We start from the raw sequence: 23,073 nt of genomic DNA, 5'->3' as shown, positions 1-23,073 counted from the left end.
TTAACGCGTTTTGAAAACACTTCTGTTGCTGCGACGCGCTGTTCGCAACGGCAAGCGCGCTAATGTTAGTTACCATTAGCCGTTCACTATTGTAGAGACAGGACTGAAGGGCAGTCAGGCCTGAAAACAAGAGGGCTGAAATCAAGAGTAATATGAAATCGTTAATGAGTTCTCACGCTGGAGGGTTTAGAGCAGCTAACTGGGCAGTCATCGCGTGCAGCGAGTCATGTCGTCCCAATGCTTATGACACCCTTTAGCGTTTTCGGGATTGTGAAAGAAATGTATATCTGAGGTGTCTTGGAAACAAATTAAGTGTACGAGCTTTAAGAACACCTGGTGTAACATATATCAAAATTTAGCAAATTAAATGCACTTCCATACCCCTCAATAAAATTTACTTAAGGTGGATACATGACACGAAGAAAAACCTTTCAGTTCCAAACTTTTGGAGGAAATGATTTACAAAATGTTGAAAGAGCACGCATATAAATTTATAAAGCTGTAGTACAAACATTTTTCAGAATATAGACAGGTGGCACAATGCCCCTTTTTTACTTTTCAAAATATGGGTTAGGCATGTGTAATTTTTCTTCTTTTTATTGCATTTAAGGACCATGGTGTAAAACAGGCAACAAGATTTTTTTAGATGAAATATTTACTTTACTTTTATTTACTTTTACTTTTTTTGCTTTAGTAATATTTAATTACTTTTTTTCATTTCGTGTGATTTGGTGTCTTATTACCTGTGTAGGTAACAATGAAATAAAAATATTACGGCCGATTTGCATAGTTAATCAAATGCGAAGTAGGTGCGTAGCACTGCTTAACTGTTGTACTTCAGCACGTCAAGCACGGCGAACCTGCGCCGCAGTGCCTGACGGCCCGGCTTCATCCATTGCGACGCGAAGCAAATGCACCGCGCAGCCGCGTCCTTAGCTTTCCTTACACCATCTTCAGAAATGAACGAAAACAGGTACAATGTACCTCTGTACAATGCACTGCTCTGTGGCCGAGAAGTCTGGGGTGGGATCATAGGGGTAGAGAAAGAGAGAAGAAAGAGGGAAACGCGCTTGAAACCGAGCGCTAGTTAAGGCGCGGAGGTCTCTGTAAGCACAAGCAGCTTCGCGTCGTGGTGAGCGGCTCGGAGCCGAGGTCCAGGGAGCACCGCGCGTGCACGTCTGCTGTCCGCGAAGGTTGATGAATAACTGATGCGAGGGGAGAGATGCCTGAGTTGAGGACGCGCGAGGGACACACGACTGCTCACTCCAGAGTTAACACACGCTTGTGAATCGCTGCCCAGTGACGACCGCCACGTCTGCAACTGACACGGCCCTCTCTCACTAAATTACTCTCTGATGGGGTGCATCTATGCGGCCGCTCCGCCCCCTCAGTGTTAAGTCGCGTGATTCGGGCTTCGCCATTTTCCCTTCCTTTTCTTCAAGTTCATGGAAAGCCGGATGGAAAAAGAGAGCGGCTTCTGCTGCAGCTATGCGGCGGCTCCGCCTCCTCAATGCTTAGCGTTCTCTTTCTGCACTTCAAGTTCACGAAGAGAGCGAGAGTGAGCGGCTCCGGACATCGGCGATATCTGTGATTGCGGCTAGTAGTGCTACACACTAAAACAAACGCTAGCAGCTTTGCAGAGGATTGGATTGTGGCGGTCTCTGATACGTTTAGCTATGGAGCTATATCAGAGTGTTTTAAAAAGAAAGACATGGATATCAGGCTTTCGGTGCCACTCTTGTAAATGCTGCTTAAAGGCGATTATTTCCCCCCCCCCTCGCTTTGTTCTCTCCGGGCGTTGTTTATCGCGGGGTTACTCTGATGTCACAAATTGCGAATGCCTTGACAATCATATCGTTTTGTGAAATACATTGAGGATCTACGCCCGAATGTGCGGTTCCTTCAGTTGCTTGGTCATTTAATGGCTAGGCTTCCAGTTCATATCAAGACCGAGACATGTAGGCTTGCGTAGCCGATGCTGCTTTTCCCGCGGGTGTTGGGCTAGACGACATACAAGTCTTAGACACTGGCTTCACCTGTCGGCCAAAGTAGCAACGTGCATATACGTGAACGAGGTTTCTCTAAAGGGCCCGAAAGTGGGAGCCATTATCGCTTTCGCGTTACCTGCTTAGAGGCGGAGGTTTAAGTGTTCCCATATTTTTAGTTTACTCGCATGCGCGCTGCGCTTGCAATTATTGTATATAAAATATTTAGTAGCCTGCCGCTGTCCCAAATTTTTCTATTTACTGTCACTTCACTGGGTACCGTCTCTCCCATTCATTTAAGTTACTCATTTTTTGTCGCCCTGATTGTTAATATTTTCACTAACATGAAAGAAAACACTAAAACACTCATTACCCCTATTTTCCTTTCGTCAGTCTGCGCCTTCCACCGTGCTAACGTGACTAGGAAGCAAACCCTCAAGGTGTTAAAATTTGTACAAAGGATGTATAGTAGCAGCGCGCTTGAGAAAGCAGGAAACGCAGCATGTGCTCCTTAGCAAGGCAATTGGACAAAACGAAATGTTGTCCATGAAAAAAAAGGTGCACCAGGGACGGCTATACAGCAAAAGTTCCCAATTACAGGTGCGTCTACGCCCACTTGTACCGAAATTGAGAAAGCGAACCTTTGGAGAGTTCAATTGCCGTTTCGTTATTGCACAGAGGTTTCGTCAAAAAGGCATATAAGAATGTGTGCACTGGGTACCCACATGGAAAGCAGCCGGAGTGAAAGGACATTGCTCAAATACAGGCCACGCCTGCGAAAAGATGGCGTCCTCCTACTTCGCTAGTTTAACCCGTGACCGGAACCACAGATGCATACGCAAATCGAGCACAGCGTGAAAGCAGAACGTCATTTCGGAGTCACTTAAAAATCACTATAGCCAACGGCCGAAGAGTACGGTTCCCTGCGCGGCAGTGACGTCACGTCATGGTAGTTTCTTACTTGTCAGTCGCAGAGCGGTCACAGCTACGCTGCGGTTAATTGCAAACGGATGGAAGTCGCAAGCCGTTTGCGGCAAGATCGACTGCCTCCCTCCGCCACAGACTGACGAAAATCTATGCGACGCGCGGCGAAAATTGCAGCATGTGAAACGGCCCTGATCTAGTGAAAGGCTAGTCGTAGAGCTTCGGGGGCGCAAGCCGCGTCAAGCTGTTTTGTTTAAGGAGGATTCCCTAGCTCAACTTTAGGCGGCCGACGCGGTTGTTCCAAACTTCTCGAAATTGTAAATAAGCTGTTTAAATAGTTGTATAAAGTCTGCGATCTCCTTCCAAGATCCCTGGCTGCCTCATGGCGATCATCATTCAGCGAATCATTCACCGTTAATCATTCGTACTGCTGTTTTTGTTTTAGTCTTTTAGTGAAACTACACCTATCGGCAATTTTCAAGCTATCATGGGGCATATTTAAGGCACGTAGCCTGTTTATATCTCGACGAATATAGATGCAACCAATAACCGCACTTAATTAAGCCTCAAAGCACTGAAAAATATAAACTGTGATTTCGCTTCGATAATCAGATGCATATACTGTGTGGTCGCGTGTTGATAAGGATTGTGATTTGATAGGTAAGTCATACCTTAGGTAAAATTATACAAGATATGCATTTTTACCTGACCTATTTCATCCAGAAAAATGCGGTGCATGCTTATATCTTAAAGATTATGCAAGCATGCACTGTATTTTTTTACAGAAGTGCCGGGTCATTTTAAAACACGTACCATGTATGATTTTAACTAAGAGACTTTTTTTTCTTATTTTAATGCCTGCGGTTAATTAGCAACGGATGCCGCGGAGAGCGCTGCTAGCTTGTAGCGCATCTCAAATTTCCGGAGAGCCTGAGAGTATAATTCCTTGAAAATAAGCTCACATTCCTTTGTTGTTTAAGCACTTTGCAAGGGCGGCTTTCACGATTACAAATATTATTGTTGAGGCTTTTGTGGATGGAGTACTAAAATCATATACACTAACATGAAAATATTGAAGTGAAAGTTGCGGTCTTCCGATGCGCGGAAAGATATTTCTTCTAATATTTCTGCTCCGTCACATATACTAGTCAGAGCTGCCTTTGAAGAATGGGAAACGTTTTTAACAATAGCAAAAAAGGTCAATAGAAACAACTGTCCCGTGGGGACATCTTTCTTTCTTTCTTTCTTTCTTTCTTTCTTTCTTTCTTTCTTTCTTTCTTTCTTTCTTTCTTTCTTTCCTTCCTTCTTTCTTTCTTTCTTTCTTTCTTTCTTTCTTTCTTTCTTTCTTTCTTTCTTTCTTTTTCTTGGAAATGCAATAAAGGTGTGTCCAACACGGTTTGGACCCGTAGCCATAAGCTAGTTATGGGTCCAAGAAATGAAATACAATGATGCAGACACTTAACGTCACATGCATATACAAACTAGGAACAGCGGGGAGTAGGATGTATACATCAATACAAATTCTAAAAAGCAAGCAAAGCAAGGAACAATCGCTTCATTTTTTTTAGGAGAAAAACATTGTGCGTGCTAAATTACAGTAATATATCAGATGCCAACGGTGCACAGTATTATTATCACATATAATGCATGCGCTGAAAAAAAAATTTTTAGCTGTAGACGCGAAAGTTCGAGCGTATTTTATTTCTTGTGGTAGAGTGTTCCATATCTTAGCACCTATGAAAGACAGCCGTCATTCTCCATACATGGAAGGGGTGGTTATACCTTACGATGCTGTTACCTACAGTTGCTGTTTTTAGCTGGCGCAGTGAATCGAAGGGTAGTATCTGTAGCTCGCGGAATAATAGTTTGCTGGGGTGATCCAATTTAGAATGTGTTATGATTCATAACGATCGTTTCTACAATTTTCTGATCGGCTCGAGATAGCTGTCGTACGTCCACCCCCATGATTCCAGACAGTATGAGAGATGACTGTGGATAAAGGAGAATTATAAAATACGCAGTGTATTTGTGCCAAAGAAGTTACGTGCTTGCAGTAGTTTATAGCACCCAGATGCCACCTTCGCGCCCACTGCTAATAAATGATTTTGCCAGTGCAGATGCCTAATAAAGATTACACCAAGATATTTAAAATAAGGTGTATATTCTAGTACGGAGTTGTTAATGCTAATGCTAAAAGAGTTGGTATCTACTTGTTTACTACGAGAGTGAAATATAGTATATTTTGTTTTCTTGACATTAACAGAAAGCTTGTTAGCTGAAAACCATTCAGAAATGTTTGCCAAATCGACGTTTGCTTTAGCCTGTATTTCCTCGATGCTATTGCCTGTGATTATTATAGCGGTGTCATCTGCACACATCAGCATTTCTCCGAATTTTAGGGCACGTGGAAGGTCGGAAACATATACCGCAAAAAGCATTGGGCCCAGAACAGACCCTTGGGGTACGCCTGTACGTATAGGTTGTGGTGACGATGAGACATTATTCATGACAACTACCTGAGGACATTCATTAAAGTAACTTGAAAGCAACTATGTTCATTTAAAGCGGATATGTTCATTGTTACAGCCCAATTTTTTTATATGCGCCATTCTCCACGGGTCCTCGATCCCGTAGTAGGAAGAACCACTCACTTGATGACGAATTCACTTTATCCAGTTTGCTCAGCAACGTGTTATCTAAACAAACGGGGTATCAAACTTTTACTTGCTGCGATTGCGTCAACAGCACTTAGGTGACGCTACAATTTAAGATTTTACAATACAGATTGGTGTTTTAAAAGCATTGAAAAAGGGGAATTCGGAGCAGTATATTGGCGCGAACCATTCAAATGTGACCTTAAAACTGCGATTGTAGCGCATGGGTCAATTATGTGTTCTTGATTTGTCCATGCTCGTTGTCGCGAAACGCAGCTTTATCATTTTCTAGTTGCCGGGTATGATGCGCCGAGGTGTATCACGAAGGGCTCTAGCCACTTAGTGTGTTTCTCAATGTTTCAGGTTGTGTTAGTCACCATTTTCGAGTTTATCTAGATGTTTCTTCGCCGCCTTTAAATCTAGCCTTGAAAGGGTGAAACGGGTATTAGTAGATCGCCGACCGAGTTGTAATAATTGCCATAGAAACCAGAAGGTTGCATTTCTTAAATTAATTGTCATGCAACAGTGGAATATTGAACAGTACTTTTTGAACAGGTTGGATAGAAGTCCAAAAGTTTGATGCTTATCACAATTTTGCTTGTGAAGTTTCTCCTGCGTCCACAACTGATAAGTCGGTCTGCCATACAAAACCATTAGGCACACTTCTAAATGTTAGATCAAAAAGTAGAAGTCTGCCGAAAGTACATCTGTAGTTTTTTTTTTATTGTGAGATTTTAAAAATGTATAAGCAAAACATCGTTCAGAAACTTTTCCCAGAAAATTGCCAAGTTTTTGGGAACGGTGGGCAGAGCTGTCGTGCTTTAGGATTTTGGGTGAACATGAAAAGGGGTTCCTGAGAATAGTGAAACAGGCAAAGGGTTCATAAATGGTCGTAACTGCGACGCCGGCTGGATCTGTGCAATGACACCAGAATCAGCTTCAACCGCGTGAAGCTCCAGCGATGCTGCCAACAACAAAACACAAGAGCAGCTCACCCATTACCTAGAAACATCTGGTGCCCTCAACCATCTGCTGCACTCAGTTTACGCCACAGAAACGTTGTGCATGAATTGGAAATAGTATAACACTACTAAATGGGAAGAAAGTGCTGATGCGGTGCATATTATTGACTCGCACATTGCGCTTACACTTCCGAAAAGGAGCTTACGGTCAGGTGCAGCGCGGGTAATTTTACTAATAATGAAGAGGCACATGCTGCCCCTTTTCATGAAAGTAATAAAAATATTGCAAGCCACAGCTTAGATCGAGTATTCGAGACATCATTATTGAGCTCTTAAAACAACAGAGACTTTCTTTAACAAGAAAGGCTGTGTTAAAATTTGTTTGTTAAGATACTGTAGGGCTTTCATACAAATTATTCGATATTTTATCTACACTCCTATATCAGAATGAATGCTTTCTAAAAGTATTATATGAGAACAGCTACAAACAGTTATGACAAATACATTTACAATACAACTTTTCTCTGGTTACTGTATTTCCGACACCAAAGTATGCTTAATTCAGTTCGTATTATTATGGCGACATTACAAGTCTGCTACCAATAGAGTGACGGCACTTTTTAAGCGATATTGTTATACTCAACACCAATTTTGATCCTGGCAGAATGTATACCAACATGTAAAATAATGAATTTTCACCACTCTGCAAAAGCACTCAATATGCGCCAAAAATATGAAGCTCTTATATTTGGACAGCATTTCAAATATGTTGCAACTATACTTTCGAAACTAGAAAAAAATTTAAAACGCCATATGAATATAAATATTCAACCAGATTTAAAGCTGACAATAATAAAAAAGAGCAATACAGACAAAGTTTTCCACGAAGATTTGTGTCCGTTTTCATACAACTCCGTTACGAGATTTCAAAATTTGTTCCACGGACTGACCGCCTATAGTTAGGGCAAAAGCCATTCCAGCACCACTGCATGCTAAAGCGCGCGCGCGCGTGTGTGTGTGTGTGTGTGTGTGTGTGTGTGTGTGTGTGTGTGTGTGTGTGTGTGTGTGTGTGTGTGTGTGTGTGTGTGTGTGTGTGTGTGTGTGTGTGTGTGTGTGTGTGTGTGTGTGTGTGTGTGTGTGTGTGTGTGTGTGTGTGTGTGTGTGTGTGTGTGTGTGTGTGTGTGTGTGTGTGTGTGTGTGTGTGTGTGTGTGTGTGTGTGTGTGTGTGTGATAACTGCTAGGTTGATCTGTTGGACGGGAGACATACAACCTATATCGCGCGAACTGCGATATAGGTTGTATGTTGTATCCACAACGTTGTATCCACAACGCTCAGTTGTGGATGTGTCGAGAAACGACCGGAAAGTTCGTTGTTGCAAGGAGATATATCACATAGCAACATGGAATGTAAGATCTATGATGCAAGGCAAACTGGATGTCGTCAAGCGAGAAATGGACAGATTGAACATTGATATCTTGAGTATCAGCGAGCTCAAGTAGACCGGAATGGGAGAATTTAACTCCGGCGACCATTATGTGTTTTATTGTGGGCACGAATCCAAGAGAAGGAATGGGGTCGCTCTCATAGTAAATAGAAGAATGGGCAAAGCAGTGCTAGGTAACAACCCCAAAAACGACCGAATGATTTCAATTCGGATCCAAGGTCACCCTTTCAACATAACAGTTATCCAAGTCTATGCACCGACCACTACTGCTGAAGAAGCTGACGTTGCGAGATTTTATGCGGACCTGCAATGCCTTTTAGACCGCACCCCATCATCAGATGTCGTTTTTCTCATAGAAGACTGGAATGCTAAGGTCGGGAATAAGAAATATCCGGAATTATAGGCAAGTTCGGTCTTGGCGAGCCAAATGAAGCTGGACAAAGGCTAGTAGAGTTTTGTCAAGAAAACAACCTGACCATAGCGAATACTCATTTTCAACAGCACAAGAGGCGCCTGTACACATGGACTTCACCGGATGGTCTGTACAGGAATCAGATCGATTATATTATTTGCCGGCAGAGATGGAGAAGCGCTACACAAGCAGTAAAAAAAGGCCTGAGGCCGATTGTGGCACCTATCATCAGCTTCTTGTTGCCAAAATTAAGCCTCGATTGAGGAAAACGCATAAAACTAGAAGACCTTACAGGTATGATCTGGATGAAATTCCATTAGAATATGCTGTGGAAGTGAGGAATCAATTTCAAGAATTAGATCTAGAAGACAGAGAGCCCGAAGAGATGTGGACTGATGTTCGTGATATAATACAATAAGTTGCTACTAAGGTAGTTCCAAAACAAAAGAAATGCAAGAAAGCAAACTGGTTATCTGAAGAGGCTTTGCAAATAGCTGAGGAAAGGAGGATGGCAAAAGTTATGGGGGAAAGAGAAAGATACAAGGTTCTCAATGCGGATTTTCAGAAAATAGCAAGGAGAGATAAGAATGCCTTCCTGAGCATACAGTGCCAAGCAGTCGAGGACAACAGCCAATTAAGGAACACAAGAGTTCTGTACAAGACAATCAAAGATATCAAAGGAAGCTTCTGTGCTAAGCTGGGCGTGATAAAGGACAAACGAGGCAAGGACCTCACTGAAGCCTCAGAGATAAAGAAGAGGTGGCAGGAATACACAGATGAACTGTACAAGAAGGACCCGAATGTGCAAACCCAACATAAGACGGTTGTGATTACTGATCTCGAGCCGGGCATCCTGAAGAGTGAAGTTGAATGGGCCTTAGCCAGCCTTGCTAAGAACAAAGCTAGCGGAATTAATGGCATTCCAACTGAGTTGCTTTAAAACCTCACCCATGACGCTGTTAACATTTTGCATACATTATGTCAGAAGATTTGGACAACCCTGCAGTGGCCACAGGATTGGAGGAGGTCCGTTTACATCCCCATTCCAAAGAAAGGCAGTGCCAAAGATTGTTCCAACTACCGCACGATCGCACTTATTTCGCATGCTAGCAAGGTGATGTTGAAAATCCTCCAAGGAAGGCTGCAGCAGTATGTGGATCGGGAGCTTCCGGACGTGCAAGCTGGGTTTCGCAAGGGCAGAGGAACTAGAGACCAAATTGCCAACCTTAGCTGGATTATGGAAAAAGCAAGCGAGTTCCAGAAACCCATCTACTCTGCTTTATTGAATATGCGAAAGCGTGTAACTGCGTAGATCACAGCAGATTATGGCAAGCTCTCCAAGAGATGGGAGTTCCAATTCACCTCATCTGTCTCCTCAGGAGCCTGTATGAAGGACAAGAGGCCATAGTCAGAACTGGGCATGGTCTTCCTGATTGGTTTCCGATTGAGAAATGAGTGAGGCAAGGCTGCATACTGTCGCCCTGCCTATTTAACCTATATGCAGAGTGCATCATGAGGAAGGCCGGTCTGGACGAGTCTTCAGCTGGAGTGAAGATTGCTGGAAAACGTATCAACAACCTTAGATATGCGGATGATACCACTTTAATGCAGAAAGTGAAGTGGAACTCAAGAGACTTCTGATGCGCGCACAAGAAGAGAGTGAGAAGTTTGGGCTTAAACTGAACATTAAAAAGACAAAGATCATGGCGTCTTGCCCTATCAAGTCCTGGAGCATCAATAGACAAGAAGTGGAAGCTGCGACAGATTTTCTCTTCTTTGGCTCCAAGATTACCTCGGAAGGAGACTGCAGCCATGAAATTAGGAGACGCCTGCTTCTGGGAAAGAGAGCAATGGTTAGCCTTGACCGCCTAGTAAAGAGCAGAAATATTAGTCTGCCAACCAAGATCCGTATAACTCGTGCTATGGTCTTTCCAGTTGTGATGTATGGATGCGAGAGTTGGACTGTGAAAAAGGCTGACGCCAAAGAATTGACGCGTTTGAATTGTGGTGTTGGCGAAGACTCTTGAGAGTTCCTTGGACTGCCAGAAAATCAAATCAGTCGATATTGTCGACCATAAACCCTGACTGCTTATTGGAGGGTCAAATTTTAAAGTTAAAGCTCAGCTACTTTGGTCATCTGATGAGAAGAGAGGAGTCGCTGGAGAAAGATTTGATGTTGGGAAAATTGAGGGTCGCCGGAGAAGGGGTAGGCAGCGAACGCGGTGGTTAGATGGCATCCTCGAGGCACTGCAGATGCAGTTATGTGATGTTAGGAAGATAGTGAAAGACCGGAAAGCGTGGCGTGACATGGTCCATAGGGTCACGAAGAGTCGGACACGACTGATCGACTGAACTGAACTGAACTGAACTGTAGCATATATCTGCTGCTTAAGTTAGAAAGTAGCCCGTGGGAGAGTTCAGGACCGACGATCCTTAGTGCATCCAACTGTACATATTCTCCGACATTGGTATCAAAATCGCTATTCAACCACTCGTCATACAGCGTTCAGGATGGCTTCACACGATTTGTCAATGCCTATAGCCTTTAATCCCTCTCAATCCCACCCGTTCGCCGCTGAAGCGCAAGTTAATATTTCGAGTGTGTTTTAGAAAAAACATTTTAGAAAAGAGGTTCCTAGTGACTTAAAATTATTCCAACTTCCTACTATAACCGTGTTCCATCAATGAATTCAGCATGGCTGAGGAGAACCTCGCGGTAAGGGTAAGGGTATTCTGCCTGCTGTATGTTATGAGGAAGCATTTGTCTGTTCGCCGAAACATGCATGGTTTTTGAAGACTAGACTCTTGAATGGAGACATAACGTATGCTGGAATAATGTTTTCCTGGACTGCCATTTTGTTGCTTTTACAGTATACTTCGTACGTAATAATTTCGGACTTACGAAAGTGCGTTTTTCTTTGCATTGTGATAAATACTACGAATGTATTTTTTTCGTGTATTCGAAACAGGCTCGAAGCGTACTTCAGGTGGTATGTTCCTCAAATTATATAATTATATTTGGAATATAATGCACGAGATCGAGAAATATATTTGTTATATATTTTGACGTATTGGTGAATACAAGTTGTATGCAAAATACATAATGATTATCAGGCTCTACACTCCAAATGTATTTCTATTTGCTAAGGGTGAACAACAGAGACCACTACAAGGAATACGAGGAAAGTTTACGAAAAGGAGAAAAAAACCATCACCACCATTTATTTCCTTCCGATATAAAAATAACGTAGAATACCATTAGACTCTGCATGTTGCAAGCGCCCTTGACCACAGTATGGAAGCGGCCTTGATTGCGCCTCAGTCATTTGAGGGTAGTGAAAAAAAAGTAGAAGTCCTGATGTCATTCTCTAGAGGCATCCTCAGCATCTGTGCGGCGGCACATGTTCGGCTGGTTGAAAAAAAAGACAACTATATGCGTTCGTTGCACGCGATGCAATAATGAAAATTCAACAAACTGGCTTGATAATTGAATAAAACGGCGGGAAGACAGATACTGATAGAGAGCGACATAGATGCTGCGTTGAACCGAGTACTATATATATAGCTGTTAGTTGTCTGTATACATATTTGCCAGTGCTGCGAGCTTCAAGTGGAAGGCAATTAAGTATGTTCCACCTCCGCCGCTATGGATGAGGCGCCGGTGAACAATCTCAAAGTTCGGTTATAGGCTTCATTATTATACAAAAATGTAGACGGTTGGACAACCGATAATGTAGCTCATGTACTGTGATAGTCAGCACTTCAGCCATCGACATGCACCAGTGCGTTGTGCAACGAAGACAAAGAAGAAGTACGCTGGGCTCGCCGTTGCAAGGTCCTCTCCTCACAGCTCTCCATCTGAGCGTCAATAAACGCCCTATTACAATTGGTGGAGGTGCTGGGTACGATCCCATCCAAACTGGAACTGCGAAGCCGTACACTACCCTCTACAACCGCCATGCAAGACGAGCCCACTTCTACGCTGCCGGGCCGTTCCACCCACGATCATGTGTTCTGGCGTCGTGCGCCAGCGTGATCCTTGCCTCTTCAGTGGCACGGCCGACCAAGATGTCGACGACTGGCTGTCATCGTATGAAAGAGTAAGCAGCTACAACAAGTGGGATGACTCATACAAGCTCAGTAACGTCATATTCTATCTGACGGATGTGGCGAACCTCTGGTTTCACAACCATGAGGCTGACCTGTCATCTTGGTCGACATTTAAAAAGAATTTCGCGGAAGTGTTCGGCCGCCCGGCAGTGCGTAAGCTTCGTGCCGAACAACGTTTGCACGATCGTGTTCAGCGCGCTGATGAGACCTTTACCAGCTACATAGAAGACATCGTTGATCTCTGCAAACGAGTCGACCCGGCCATGCCGGAAGCGAACAAAATCCGCTACATCCTCGAGGGTATTTCTGAGGACGCCTTCCAGATGCTGGTAGTGAAAGATCCCACCAGCGTTAGTGAACTCGTGAAGCTTTGCCAGAGCTACGACGAGCTCCGCAAGCGGCGCGCTTCTAGGCGCCGCTCCAGTGTGTGCGACGAAGGCGTGTCCGCATTAGCCCTGGGTGGTTCGCCAACTTCTGAAGGGAGCCCGCTGAATCAACAGATCAAAGATTTTATTCGTGAAGAGGTCGCACGTCAAACCTCACTCCTTCCCCATTTTCAAGACTCGGGCCGCCTCGTTCCTGAACTGGCTCCATCTTTGGCCCCTACTATACGCCGTGTCGTGCAAGAACACGTCGCTGATGTCTTGCCGTCCAACCCCGTGCTGCCGCCTGTGACGGCACCTCTCACGTATGCCCAAGGAACGGCTAGGCCACCACCTTCGCCCGCATCTGGCTCCTATGTGCAGGTCCCTGCCTACCGTTCACCGCCGCATGCTGAGCCTTCGTTCCAAGCCTCACCCTCAAGGTTCCGCCCACATCCTATGAAACCTTGGCGTACTACGGACAACCTTCCGATTTGCTATGCCTGCGGTCGGCCGGGCCATGTTGCACGCCTTTGTCGCCAGCGCCTCCAACCTTCACAGCCTGACATTCGACTTTACCCGTACGATACCGACTCACGCTCGCAAATGATTCCGCCCGGTTCTCAATTTGTCTCACAAGATCGCCAAACCTATGACACTCGTCGATCACATTCTCCTCGGCGCCGATCGCTTTCTCCAATGCTGCGACGTTCTACTAGCACCGTTGAGGGAAACTAACAGTCGCAGTTGCGGGGGCAAGAACTGCGCTTGTTTCGAATTCCTCAAGTCCTCCGTGTCGTCCCGCTAATGTTATCAAAGTTTCTGTAGAAGGCGCCACAGTTCTCGCTCTCGTCGATACCGGTGCAGCCGTCTCCGTCATCAGTGAAGCGCTCTGCCGTCGAATTCGCAAAGTGACCACTCCTATTTCCGACTTTTCGCTCCGCACCGCCTCATCACAGCACATTCACCCCTCCGCATCTTGCACAGCCCGTGTGCTCATTCAAGACGTCTTGTACCCCATCGAGTTTATTGTTCTGCCGAACTGCTCGCATGATATCATCCTCGGATACGATTTTCTATCGACTCATCAAGCCGTTATTGACTGTGCTCGTGCGCAAATTGCATTCGCCCCACTCTGTGATGCCCCCTTCTGTTATACCCCTCCCCGCACTGCAAGACTTCTCGTCGCCCATGACATTCCTCCGTTCTCTGCTGCCCTCGTACCACTGTCTTGTGAGTGGGCAACTGCTTTGACTGCGATTTTTACACCTTCCGAAGCCGCCTCCCGTCATCCCTGCCTCCTTTTTCCGTTCGCAGTTCTCGAAATTCAAGACGGCAAGAGTGCACTTTACGCCTCGAACCCATTTTCTTGCCCAGCAGTCCTGCTCCGTGGCGAATGCATTGGACGTCTTGAAGAGCTTGATCCCAGTCATATCACCACTCTTGCTGACTCAACCCCCTCCTTCGACGTTAGTCTGTGCTCTTATGATCTTGCGACCGCTTCGACGCCCTCCGACGTTTTCCAACGTGCTATTGATGCTGATCTTCCACTTGCGCAACGTGATCAACTTGTCGCCCTCTTGCAGAACTTCGCTTCTTCATTCGACCTTCCTCAAACTGACTTGGGCCGTACGTCTGTCGTAGAGCACACCATCGACACCGGCAAAACCGCACCTTTGCGCCAGCGCCCCTATCGTGTGTCGGCTTCGGAGCGCCAAGTAATTGCTGATCATGTGGACGACATGCTCCGTCGTGGTGTCATTCGGCCATCCCACAGTCCCTGGGCGTCTCCAGTTGTGTTGGTACCTAAGAAAGATGGCTCCTTCCGGTTTTGTGTCGACTACCGCCGGCTCAACAAGATCACGCGCAAGGACGTCTATCCTCTGCCACGCATCGATGACGCACTGGACTGCTTGCAGGGCGCCGAGTTTTTCTCCTCGTTGGATTTACGATCTGGCTACTGGCAGGTGCCAATGGCTGACGCTGACCGCTCTAAAACTGCCTTCATCACACCAGATGGATTATATGAATTCAACGTCATGCCCTTTGGGCTTTGCAATGCCCCGGCCACATTTGAACGCCTCATGGACACTGTGCTTCGTGGATTCAAGTGGCGAACCTGTCTTTGCTATCTCGATGATATCGTAGTCTTTTCTACCGATTTTCAATCCCACCTGCTCCGACTGAAGGACGTTCTCACTTGTCTCGCTGCCGCTGGCCTCCAACTGAATTTGAAGAAGTGCCGCTTTGCTGCTCGCCGACTAACTATTCTAGGTCATGTCGTTTCTAAGGATGGCATTCTTCCCGATCCCACCAAACTTCGTGCAGTTGCCGAATTCCCACGCCCAAAATCACTGAAGTAGCTACGAAGTTTCATCGGCCTGTGCTCTTACTTTCGCCGCTTCATCTTAAATTTCGCCTCTATTATTGCTCCTCTCATCCAGCTCCTCTCCGGCAGCTCCGACCTCTCCGCATGGACACCTGCTTGTGATGACACCTTCAACACCTTACGCCGTCTTTTGGTTTCGCCTCCCATCCTCCGCCACTTCGACCCGAATGCGCCAACTGAGATTCACACTGACGCTAGCGGTATTGGGATAGGCGCCGTTCTCACCCAACGCAAACCTGGTATCCGAGACTATGTGGTGGCGTACGCAAGCCGCACCTTGACCAAGGCAGAGTCAAATTATTCTGTTACGGAAAGAGAATGCTTGGCCATTATTTGGGCCATCGGCAAATTCCGTCCGTATGTCTATGGCCGACCATTTTATGTGGTCACTGTCACTGATCATCACGCTCTGTGCTGGCTTGCGTCCCTCAAGGACCCGTCCGGCCGCCTTGCTCGCTGGGCTCTTCGCCTCCAAGAGTATGACATTCGTGTCATATATCACTCAGGCCTCAAGCATACTGACGCGGACGCTCTTTCGCGCTCACCGCTGCCTCCCTCTTCGTTGTCTGATGAGATCTGCGCCTACGATTTGTCTTCGCTTGCCACTATCGACATGACCACGGAACAGCGGCGCGACCCGTGGATATCTACACTTCTGGACTTTCTTTCAAGTCACTCTCCAGGTCGTTTGTCTAGGGCGCTTGCCCGCCAAGCTCACCATTTTTCAATTCGTGACGGGCTGCTCTATCGCCGCAATTATCTTCACGACGGAAGGAAGTGGCTTTTAGTCATCCCCCGTCATCTCCGCGCCGAAATTTGTGCTGCTTTCCATACTGATCCCCAGTGCGCCCACAGCGGAGTGTTGAAAACCTACACGCGCTTGTGTCTACGCTTCTTCTGGCGTGGAATGTACCGCTTTGTCCGCCATTTTGTCCGCTCTTGCCAGTCTTGCCAACGCCGAAAAACTCCTCTCAAGTCTCCTGCTCCATTGCAGCCGTTGCCCTGTCCTGCCCGTCCGTTTGATCGTGTCGGAATAGATCTATACGGTCCCCTTCCTACAACTTCAGCTGGCAACCGCTGGATTATCGTGGCAGTGGATCATCTGACCCGCTACACTGAGACATCATCACTGCCCTCTGCTTCCGCACGCGACGTGGCTGCCTTTATTCTGAAAAACCTGGTTCTTCGCCATGGTGCCCCTCGCGAACTGCTCAGTGACCGCGGACGCGTTTTCTTATCAGACGCTCTTGAGGCTCTCCTGAAAGAATGCCGCATCATACACCGCACCGCTACCTCGTATCACCCTCAGACGAATGGACTGACAGAACGTTTCAACCGCACTCTCGGTGACATGCTGGCTATGTACGTGAACACCGACCATTCCAATTGGGACCAAGTTCTACCGTTTGTTACTTACGCATATAACACCGCGGCACAAACCACTACTGGATTCTCTCCATTCTTTCTCCTTTACGGGCGCGAGCCACCCTGTACCATGGACACACTTTTTCCCTACCGCCCTGACGTTTCCGAATCTTCCCCACTATCCGATGCCGTCACATGCGGAGAAGAATGCCGTCAGCTCGCCCGCTCTCTCACAACAGAAAATCAGTGGCAACAAAAATACCTCCGTGATACCGGCGAAGCTTCGTCATATCTCCCGAACTCTCTGGTGTGGCTCTGGGTGCCCTCCACAATCCCTGGCCTTTCAAAGAAATTTCTTGCTCGCTACCACGGGCCATATAGGGTCCTCCAGCAAACATCTGCTGTCAACTACGTAGTTGAGCCCGTCACGCCCTCTGCGGACTTGCGTCGCCGTGGTCGTGAAACAGTTCACGTGAACCGATTGAAGCCATTCTATGACCCCGCTGTGGTTTCCGCGCCATAAGTCGCCAGGATGGCTCCTTTTTTTACCCGGGGTGAAATTGTACTGTGATAGTCAGCACTTCAGCCATCGAGATGCACCAGTGCGTTGTGCAACGAAGACAAAGAAGTAGTACGCTGGGCTCGCCGTTGCAAGGTCCTCTCCTCACAGCTCTCCATCTGGGCGTCAATAAACGCCCTATTACACTCAATTGGTAAGGGCGCCGGAAGTGACATTCGGAGGTCGTGAGTCCGGTTATCACCATCGACACGTTGCTTCCATTCTACTTTGTATTCAATTATCGTTCAAGCTAATTTCATGATTGTACAAACTCTGGTCAATGACAAAAATTAAATGCAAAATAATAATAAATAAGTCATATATATATATATATATATATATATATATATATATATATATATATATATATATATATATATATATATATAATGGGGTTCGGATCTTACCGGCAGCATGTGTTGTTTTTTCTTCTACTTGTAGCCAATTCCCTTCCACGATTTTTTATTATTTCACATTCATAAAATATATTCCCTTATAGTTTTCTCTTCATCAGTGGGCTGAGTAGGACATGTGAACGCCTTTGCGTATAGAGGAATGTTGACGGAGACAATGATATTTTATGCCCAGTACCAGACTGTGCTCCATTTTAGCCCGCGGGGTAACCGGCTGCAGCGATATGGGTACCATGTATTTTTATTGGAAGGTCCAAAATTACAAAAAAGGTTGACTCGCTTTAAAATCATTTAATCCCTGGGGCTTTATTAGGGGCTACGGTGGGCACCAGGTAAGAGGCAGAATGCTTCTGTTATACCGCTAATAAATAAATACATTAATTACCGTTTTAACTTGTAATTTAAGGAGTCCTCATATTTGCAGACTTGAATCTCGTCCCTCTAATATATAGCCAAGAGAAAATATCGCGTCTTAACGCGCGGTCATGCAACCCGAAGCAGGGCAGGCGAGTTGGAACAGGATGTGGGATGATAGGCTGTCGCAGAGGGCTGCGTGGTTTTGAGCGGCTGGATGGCGTTGTCGTTCAAGTATATCACAGCCTCCATTTGGCCGAACCACCCACCTACGCTTACAGGCCGGCACGATGGCAGCAGTGGGTCAAAAGGCGGGTCTTGCCTGCCGGCCATCTTGGGACGCCGCCACGGTTGAAGGCTTGGCTCTCCTCACCACTTGTGTAGGTCGCCTAGCATGGCGACCGCAGCCACATCTACTGAACGAAAACTCGAGGAGCGGCGGCGGCAGACTACGGCCGAGGTAAGAGTCCGGCGCATTCTATGTAGTGCGTGCCGAAGCCGCCTCATCTTTTACGGCACGCGGCTAAAACTAACCGCGTAGTCCCTCCAATGCATTCACTGCTTCTCAATATAGCTTTGTTCCTTGAACCCTACTTTTCTTCATTACCCTCTCTTTAAGAGCCTTAGTAAGAGAGTATGGAGTATTATAACAATAAAAAAAGCTCCATGGTTCCGGAAAAAGGCGATGCACTTAAATTGTAAAACTTTCCCTTGAACCTTACAGAAATAGGACATTTATAGCCTGCCAGCTTTTTCTACACTAATTCAGTGGAATGAATTTCTTGTCTTCAGCTGTGAGTAATTCATTTCAGTTAACAACCGATAAAATGTAGGTATCGATGTTTGAATGGTTCACTGCCAGCTTTCTGGTGCATCAGCAACTAACGTCATCTGCTGGCCGTTAGCACCGAACGCTGTGGTAAGGTAATGCCGATATCCAAATCTTGTAATATTGGGAATATCTGAAAGTAAGGAGAAGCTAGAAACGATTCTGCGTGAATATCTTGATCACGAATGACATATCTTCTTTATAGCCGCAGAATGTGACCTGTAAAACACTGCCGGTGCTCACGGCGCGTATTTTGGATGGACATTGCTTTTTCTCGGCGGTGTAATTATAGACAAATTACATTGTTTGTGTCGCCACTGCACGGAGGCTAATGTGTCCTCGCGTTGTTTTCGTTTCTTGTGTTTATGTTATGACACGCCGTGTCTCTACACTGCTAAGATAAGCCTTGCTGATTGGGTTGTCTATGACGAGGCACAAAATAAATATAATACTTATTTAGGCTCAAAATACCAACGGGGATATTTGTACTGGATACAAAGTCGTTAGATACAATATCAGCTGGGATGCATAAAATCAAATACAAATTATCCAAATTTTTGTAAAGCCATAATAACATGCATTAATTCGTAAACTAGCTCACCAAAGGCTACCCTTAGGTTGTTGCAAGTCATTGCCAGCACGAATTAACGACTTCCAGTTCGCGTGATTAGTTAGACGCATATTTGAAGTTATTAGCACTTGACCTGGCATCTATTGACAAAATTTTGAAGAGTCTGGAAGTTGACGCCTACCGCATTCTGCACCTCTGGTTCATGTAATTTTTCCATAGAGGAACAATGAACAGAAAAACAAAAGTACCGGACGTGTACCTTTGCTCTACTGGGAATCTGAGTGAAAGCTGGATTGGCCCAAAATGCCAATGCCAGTTGCATGTGTTTGTTATCCGCGTGGAGATTTATTTCGCTTATCCATCGCTAACCTCGCAATCAATGCCACGTGTCAGCCCTAGTAAACGCAATGTCCACAGTCATGTCATCATAAGTGTGTGTGTGTGGGAGGGGGGGGGGGGGGGGAGGGCAAGCTAAGAGGCTCAGGCGGGTGTTAAACACGATTGCACATTGCCGCGCCTTATTCATATCACACGGCCATCCGCCCAGGTAGGGAGAGCGTGAGGATGGAAAGTGGAAGTGCCCTGTGGACAGTGTTAGATTAGGCGGACAGCAGTAAGGTGTATAGTGTTAACGCGATATCGTTAAAGGCCCCGTCCTCCAAAAAATTCGACGTTGTCGGCATGGCCATTGCGAGTGAAAAATCACGGCCAGGTGTCTGGTAAGGGATGGTTTATGGAAAGTGTGGCCTTGTGAGATGCAACAGACGGAACAGCGTGAAGTTATCAAGAATATATGATCACTGCTTGCTATAGCGCCTCATAAGGAATAAGGTGAATAGAGCTTCAATGAATATCGTCACGTTTTTTCGCGTAGTTAACCACTCACATGGCGGCCGGAATTTGTTTTTGAAGTGTTTAGATTACGTATTTCCCTACTCGACATAGCTATAAGCGGCTGAATGTCTGCTCAGATATATTTTTCAGTTTTACTCAAAAATTACACAGGAGGCTCTATGGGAAGGCAAAAGTCTTAGCACTTTTGGGTTAAGAAACACAATTTAAAAATATATAGAGCTCCGTATTGCTTGTTTTCCAGAAGTGTCCAAGGCACAACGGCCTGACCTCTGTGTTGTTTATTTCCGCGTGTGTCCAAACAAGCACATCTTCATAATAGATATTTTTACACTATAGTCGCCACCCCTCACTCGCATTGCGCCACTGCGTCAATATGCATGTGTGCTCCACACGGGGGCGCACCAGCATAACGTTCCTCACACAAAAAACACGTTCCCCTTTCAAAGTGTCACGAGACATCGTCAACAGATACCGTTTGCATGCTCCTCCTGCGAACCTACGTTGGCGCGCTCTACTCGAAAGTACGTTGCATAAATGCAGCTTGCCTAACTCGTTATCCATGGGTGCTGGAAGTCTGCGTCCCGATGCCACTTTCTCATTTCTAAAGCGAAGCTGCTGTTGGCGGCACCACCTAAATGGGCCATGTCCTTAGGTTCCATGGCGTAACCCAGCCCCATGACCAGTCAGCGTATGGCCATGTCGTCAGCCAACTACACCCTGTCAGAGCCATGCCCATGAATGTTCGCTCACGACATGAGAATGCCGACGCTGACGTCGGATTTTTTTTAAGAATGGGGACTTTAGTGGTGCGGCGCTAAAATTGAGGGGAATCTTTACGTGTTAATGACACTCTTCTGCTGCTTCCCCTCCAGATCCTCACTGTCGTACATGATCTTTGCGCTCCCAAAATCAATTATCCGTTAATGTATGTCTAAATCTCACCTCGTCTTAGTTTCAGGACCAAAATTTCAAAGTGTACGTTTTCATGGCAGCATAATGCACGAATGTATTTTTCAGAAGCTGCTGGTAGAGGAACAAAGACGGGAAAGTTCACTGGAAAAGAAATCGTTTTTACTCTGCACTTGGGGGAAAAGGATTAAGGGATAAAAAGATGAAGGGAAACAATGTGGTCGTCTTCCCTGCGTTTTTCTAAATATGCGTCGAATACAAGATTCTGGAGCACAAATAGAGGCAATGCTTAGAAACGAAGTCTGAAGATGAGAAAGGAGTTCCTACACTGCGAACGAGGAGAGCAGCTGAAAAACTGGCATCCGGTGGTTCGCAAAACAAGATAATAATCAGCCACTTCGCCAGAAGCTTACGGCCATTTTCTCATAGCTAAAGAATTCGCCTTAATTTGCACGGAGCACCAGGAAGCCTCCAAAAGCGAGCTGTCCGCACGTACCATTCCAGAACAATATTGTGCAGCCGAATTCAAGGGTATAAAGAACGCAAACGTGCCTCCCGAAATGGTGATTGCAAATATATTCCCAGTCATATAATGTTGGGGCTGCATAGTCGATACTATGGCTTGCTGTATTCACCTTTGAAATGAAAAATAAAGTCGAGTAAATTCAGACTGCGTTCGAGATACAAATGATTTGTTACAGGAATTGCCTAAAGAAGAACCTGCTTGACACATCTAATCCATACACTAAGGCACTTTATAAAGAAGCAGGGAAACAATTTGTGGGTTTGTGCATGTGCGTGCGCACACGCGCATGTGTGTGCTTGTGTATGCGTGTGTGCGCGTGCATGAGTGTGTGTGTATGAGTGTGTGTTTGTGTGTGTATGAGTGTGTGTGCGTGCGTGCGTGCGTGCGTGCAAGGAAACTGAAAGCAGAGTAAAACTCACAGTATGAGTAGTTCAATTCTACAGACAACAAAGCTCTGATTTCGACTTTAAGTCAAGTAGTATTCCGGGCAGGCATACCTTTGTTTATTAGTTTAGCGAAAACGCCGCTACTGGTTTTATACAGGGCGAACCAGTGCTGACATAAATGTCAAAATAAGCAGAGTCGCGGAATTTATAATATCAGCGATGTACAAGTGTATTGCAAACACCATACGTAGTTCCCGTTTCGGAGTAACACTGAACTCCGATTTGTTCTTTCATTTAATTATGAGAAATGCTAGTGAAATTATGATCCGATCAACTAAACATAATGTTAACTCACCAGGGCTGCTCGATGCTCATACTTATGCCAGGCCTCGGTGAAAAATGTTGCAAAATCAACATCTGGGACAGAGGCACCTGTGACTCGAGACTTGACAACGCAGTCTTCAATGACAAGAGATACCTTGGAGTCGATGGGCTCTTCTCTGGATGCACACACTACCTCTGGTGCAGGAGTTTGGGCAGACATAGCTACTAAAGCATATGCTATCAAAACTGCCAAAGAACTTAGTTAGGTTCACCGATAAGAATTAACAGAGGCGCACGTCGTGAACAATAGGGATAGCTAACCGCGTACGTGCGTGTGCGCAGGTTGAACGTTCTTTAAAAGCTACAGGTTTCAAGCTGGGCGCTCGATATGAAAGCTGTACCCCTGCCAATCACCAATTACAAACGGGAGAGTTTAGTGATAGCAACAGCTGTCTGAGCGGATGTCTGAGTACTTTTGCCGCTGACGCGGAAACAGAAAAACAGAAACTCTATTACGAACACGTACCTTTCTAATACGGTCCCATTACATGGAGGAGGGAAAAAAACAGAGAAGAGGCCCCATGTATTCCAGATGCATTGTGAAAAACGTGCAGGAAGTCACGCACTTTTATTAGCTAGATATGGGTCAAATAGCAACAGCATCAGCTTTGCTATGGGGCAGCATTGCTGACGGCTCCGGCGTCGGCGTCGGATGACGCGGAGAAGCGCTCAGACGGGG

At 45.8% G+C, this 23,073-nt stretch overlaps 1 protein-coding gene across 1 annotated transcript in view; it reads right to left on the bottom strand.

Moving 5' to 3' along the window:
- LOC146184684 (uncharacterized) overlaps positions 1-22,662 on the bottom strand; it is a 114,236-nt gene extending 91,574 nt beyond the window's left edge. Inside the window, exon 1 of the mRNA XM_084609454.1 lies at positions 22,366-22,662. Within this exon, the coding sequence (XP_084465580.1) occupies positions 22,366-22,554 (189 nt within the window). The 5' untranslated portion in view covers positions 22,555-22,662. The remainder of the gene's footprint in view (positions 1-22,365) is intronic.
- Positions 22,663-23,073: the final 411 nt, after the last annotated feature.

Source organism: Amblyomma maculatum, chromosome 7 (assembly GCF_055883805.1).
Source record: "Amblyomma maculatum isolate TAMU_Amacu chromosome 7, ASM5588380v1, whole genome shotgun sequence".
In the NCBI taxonomy this organism is placed as follows: Eukaryota; Metazoa; Arthropoda; class Arachnida; order Ixodida; family Ixodidae; genus Amblyomma; species Amblyomma maculatum.
This window is presented reverse-complemented; position numbering and strand designations above follow the sequence as displayed.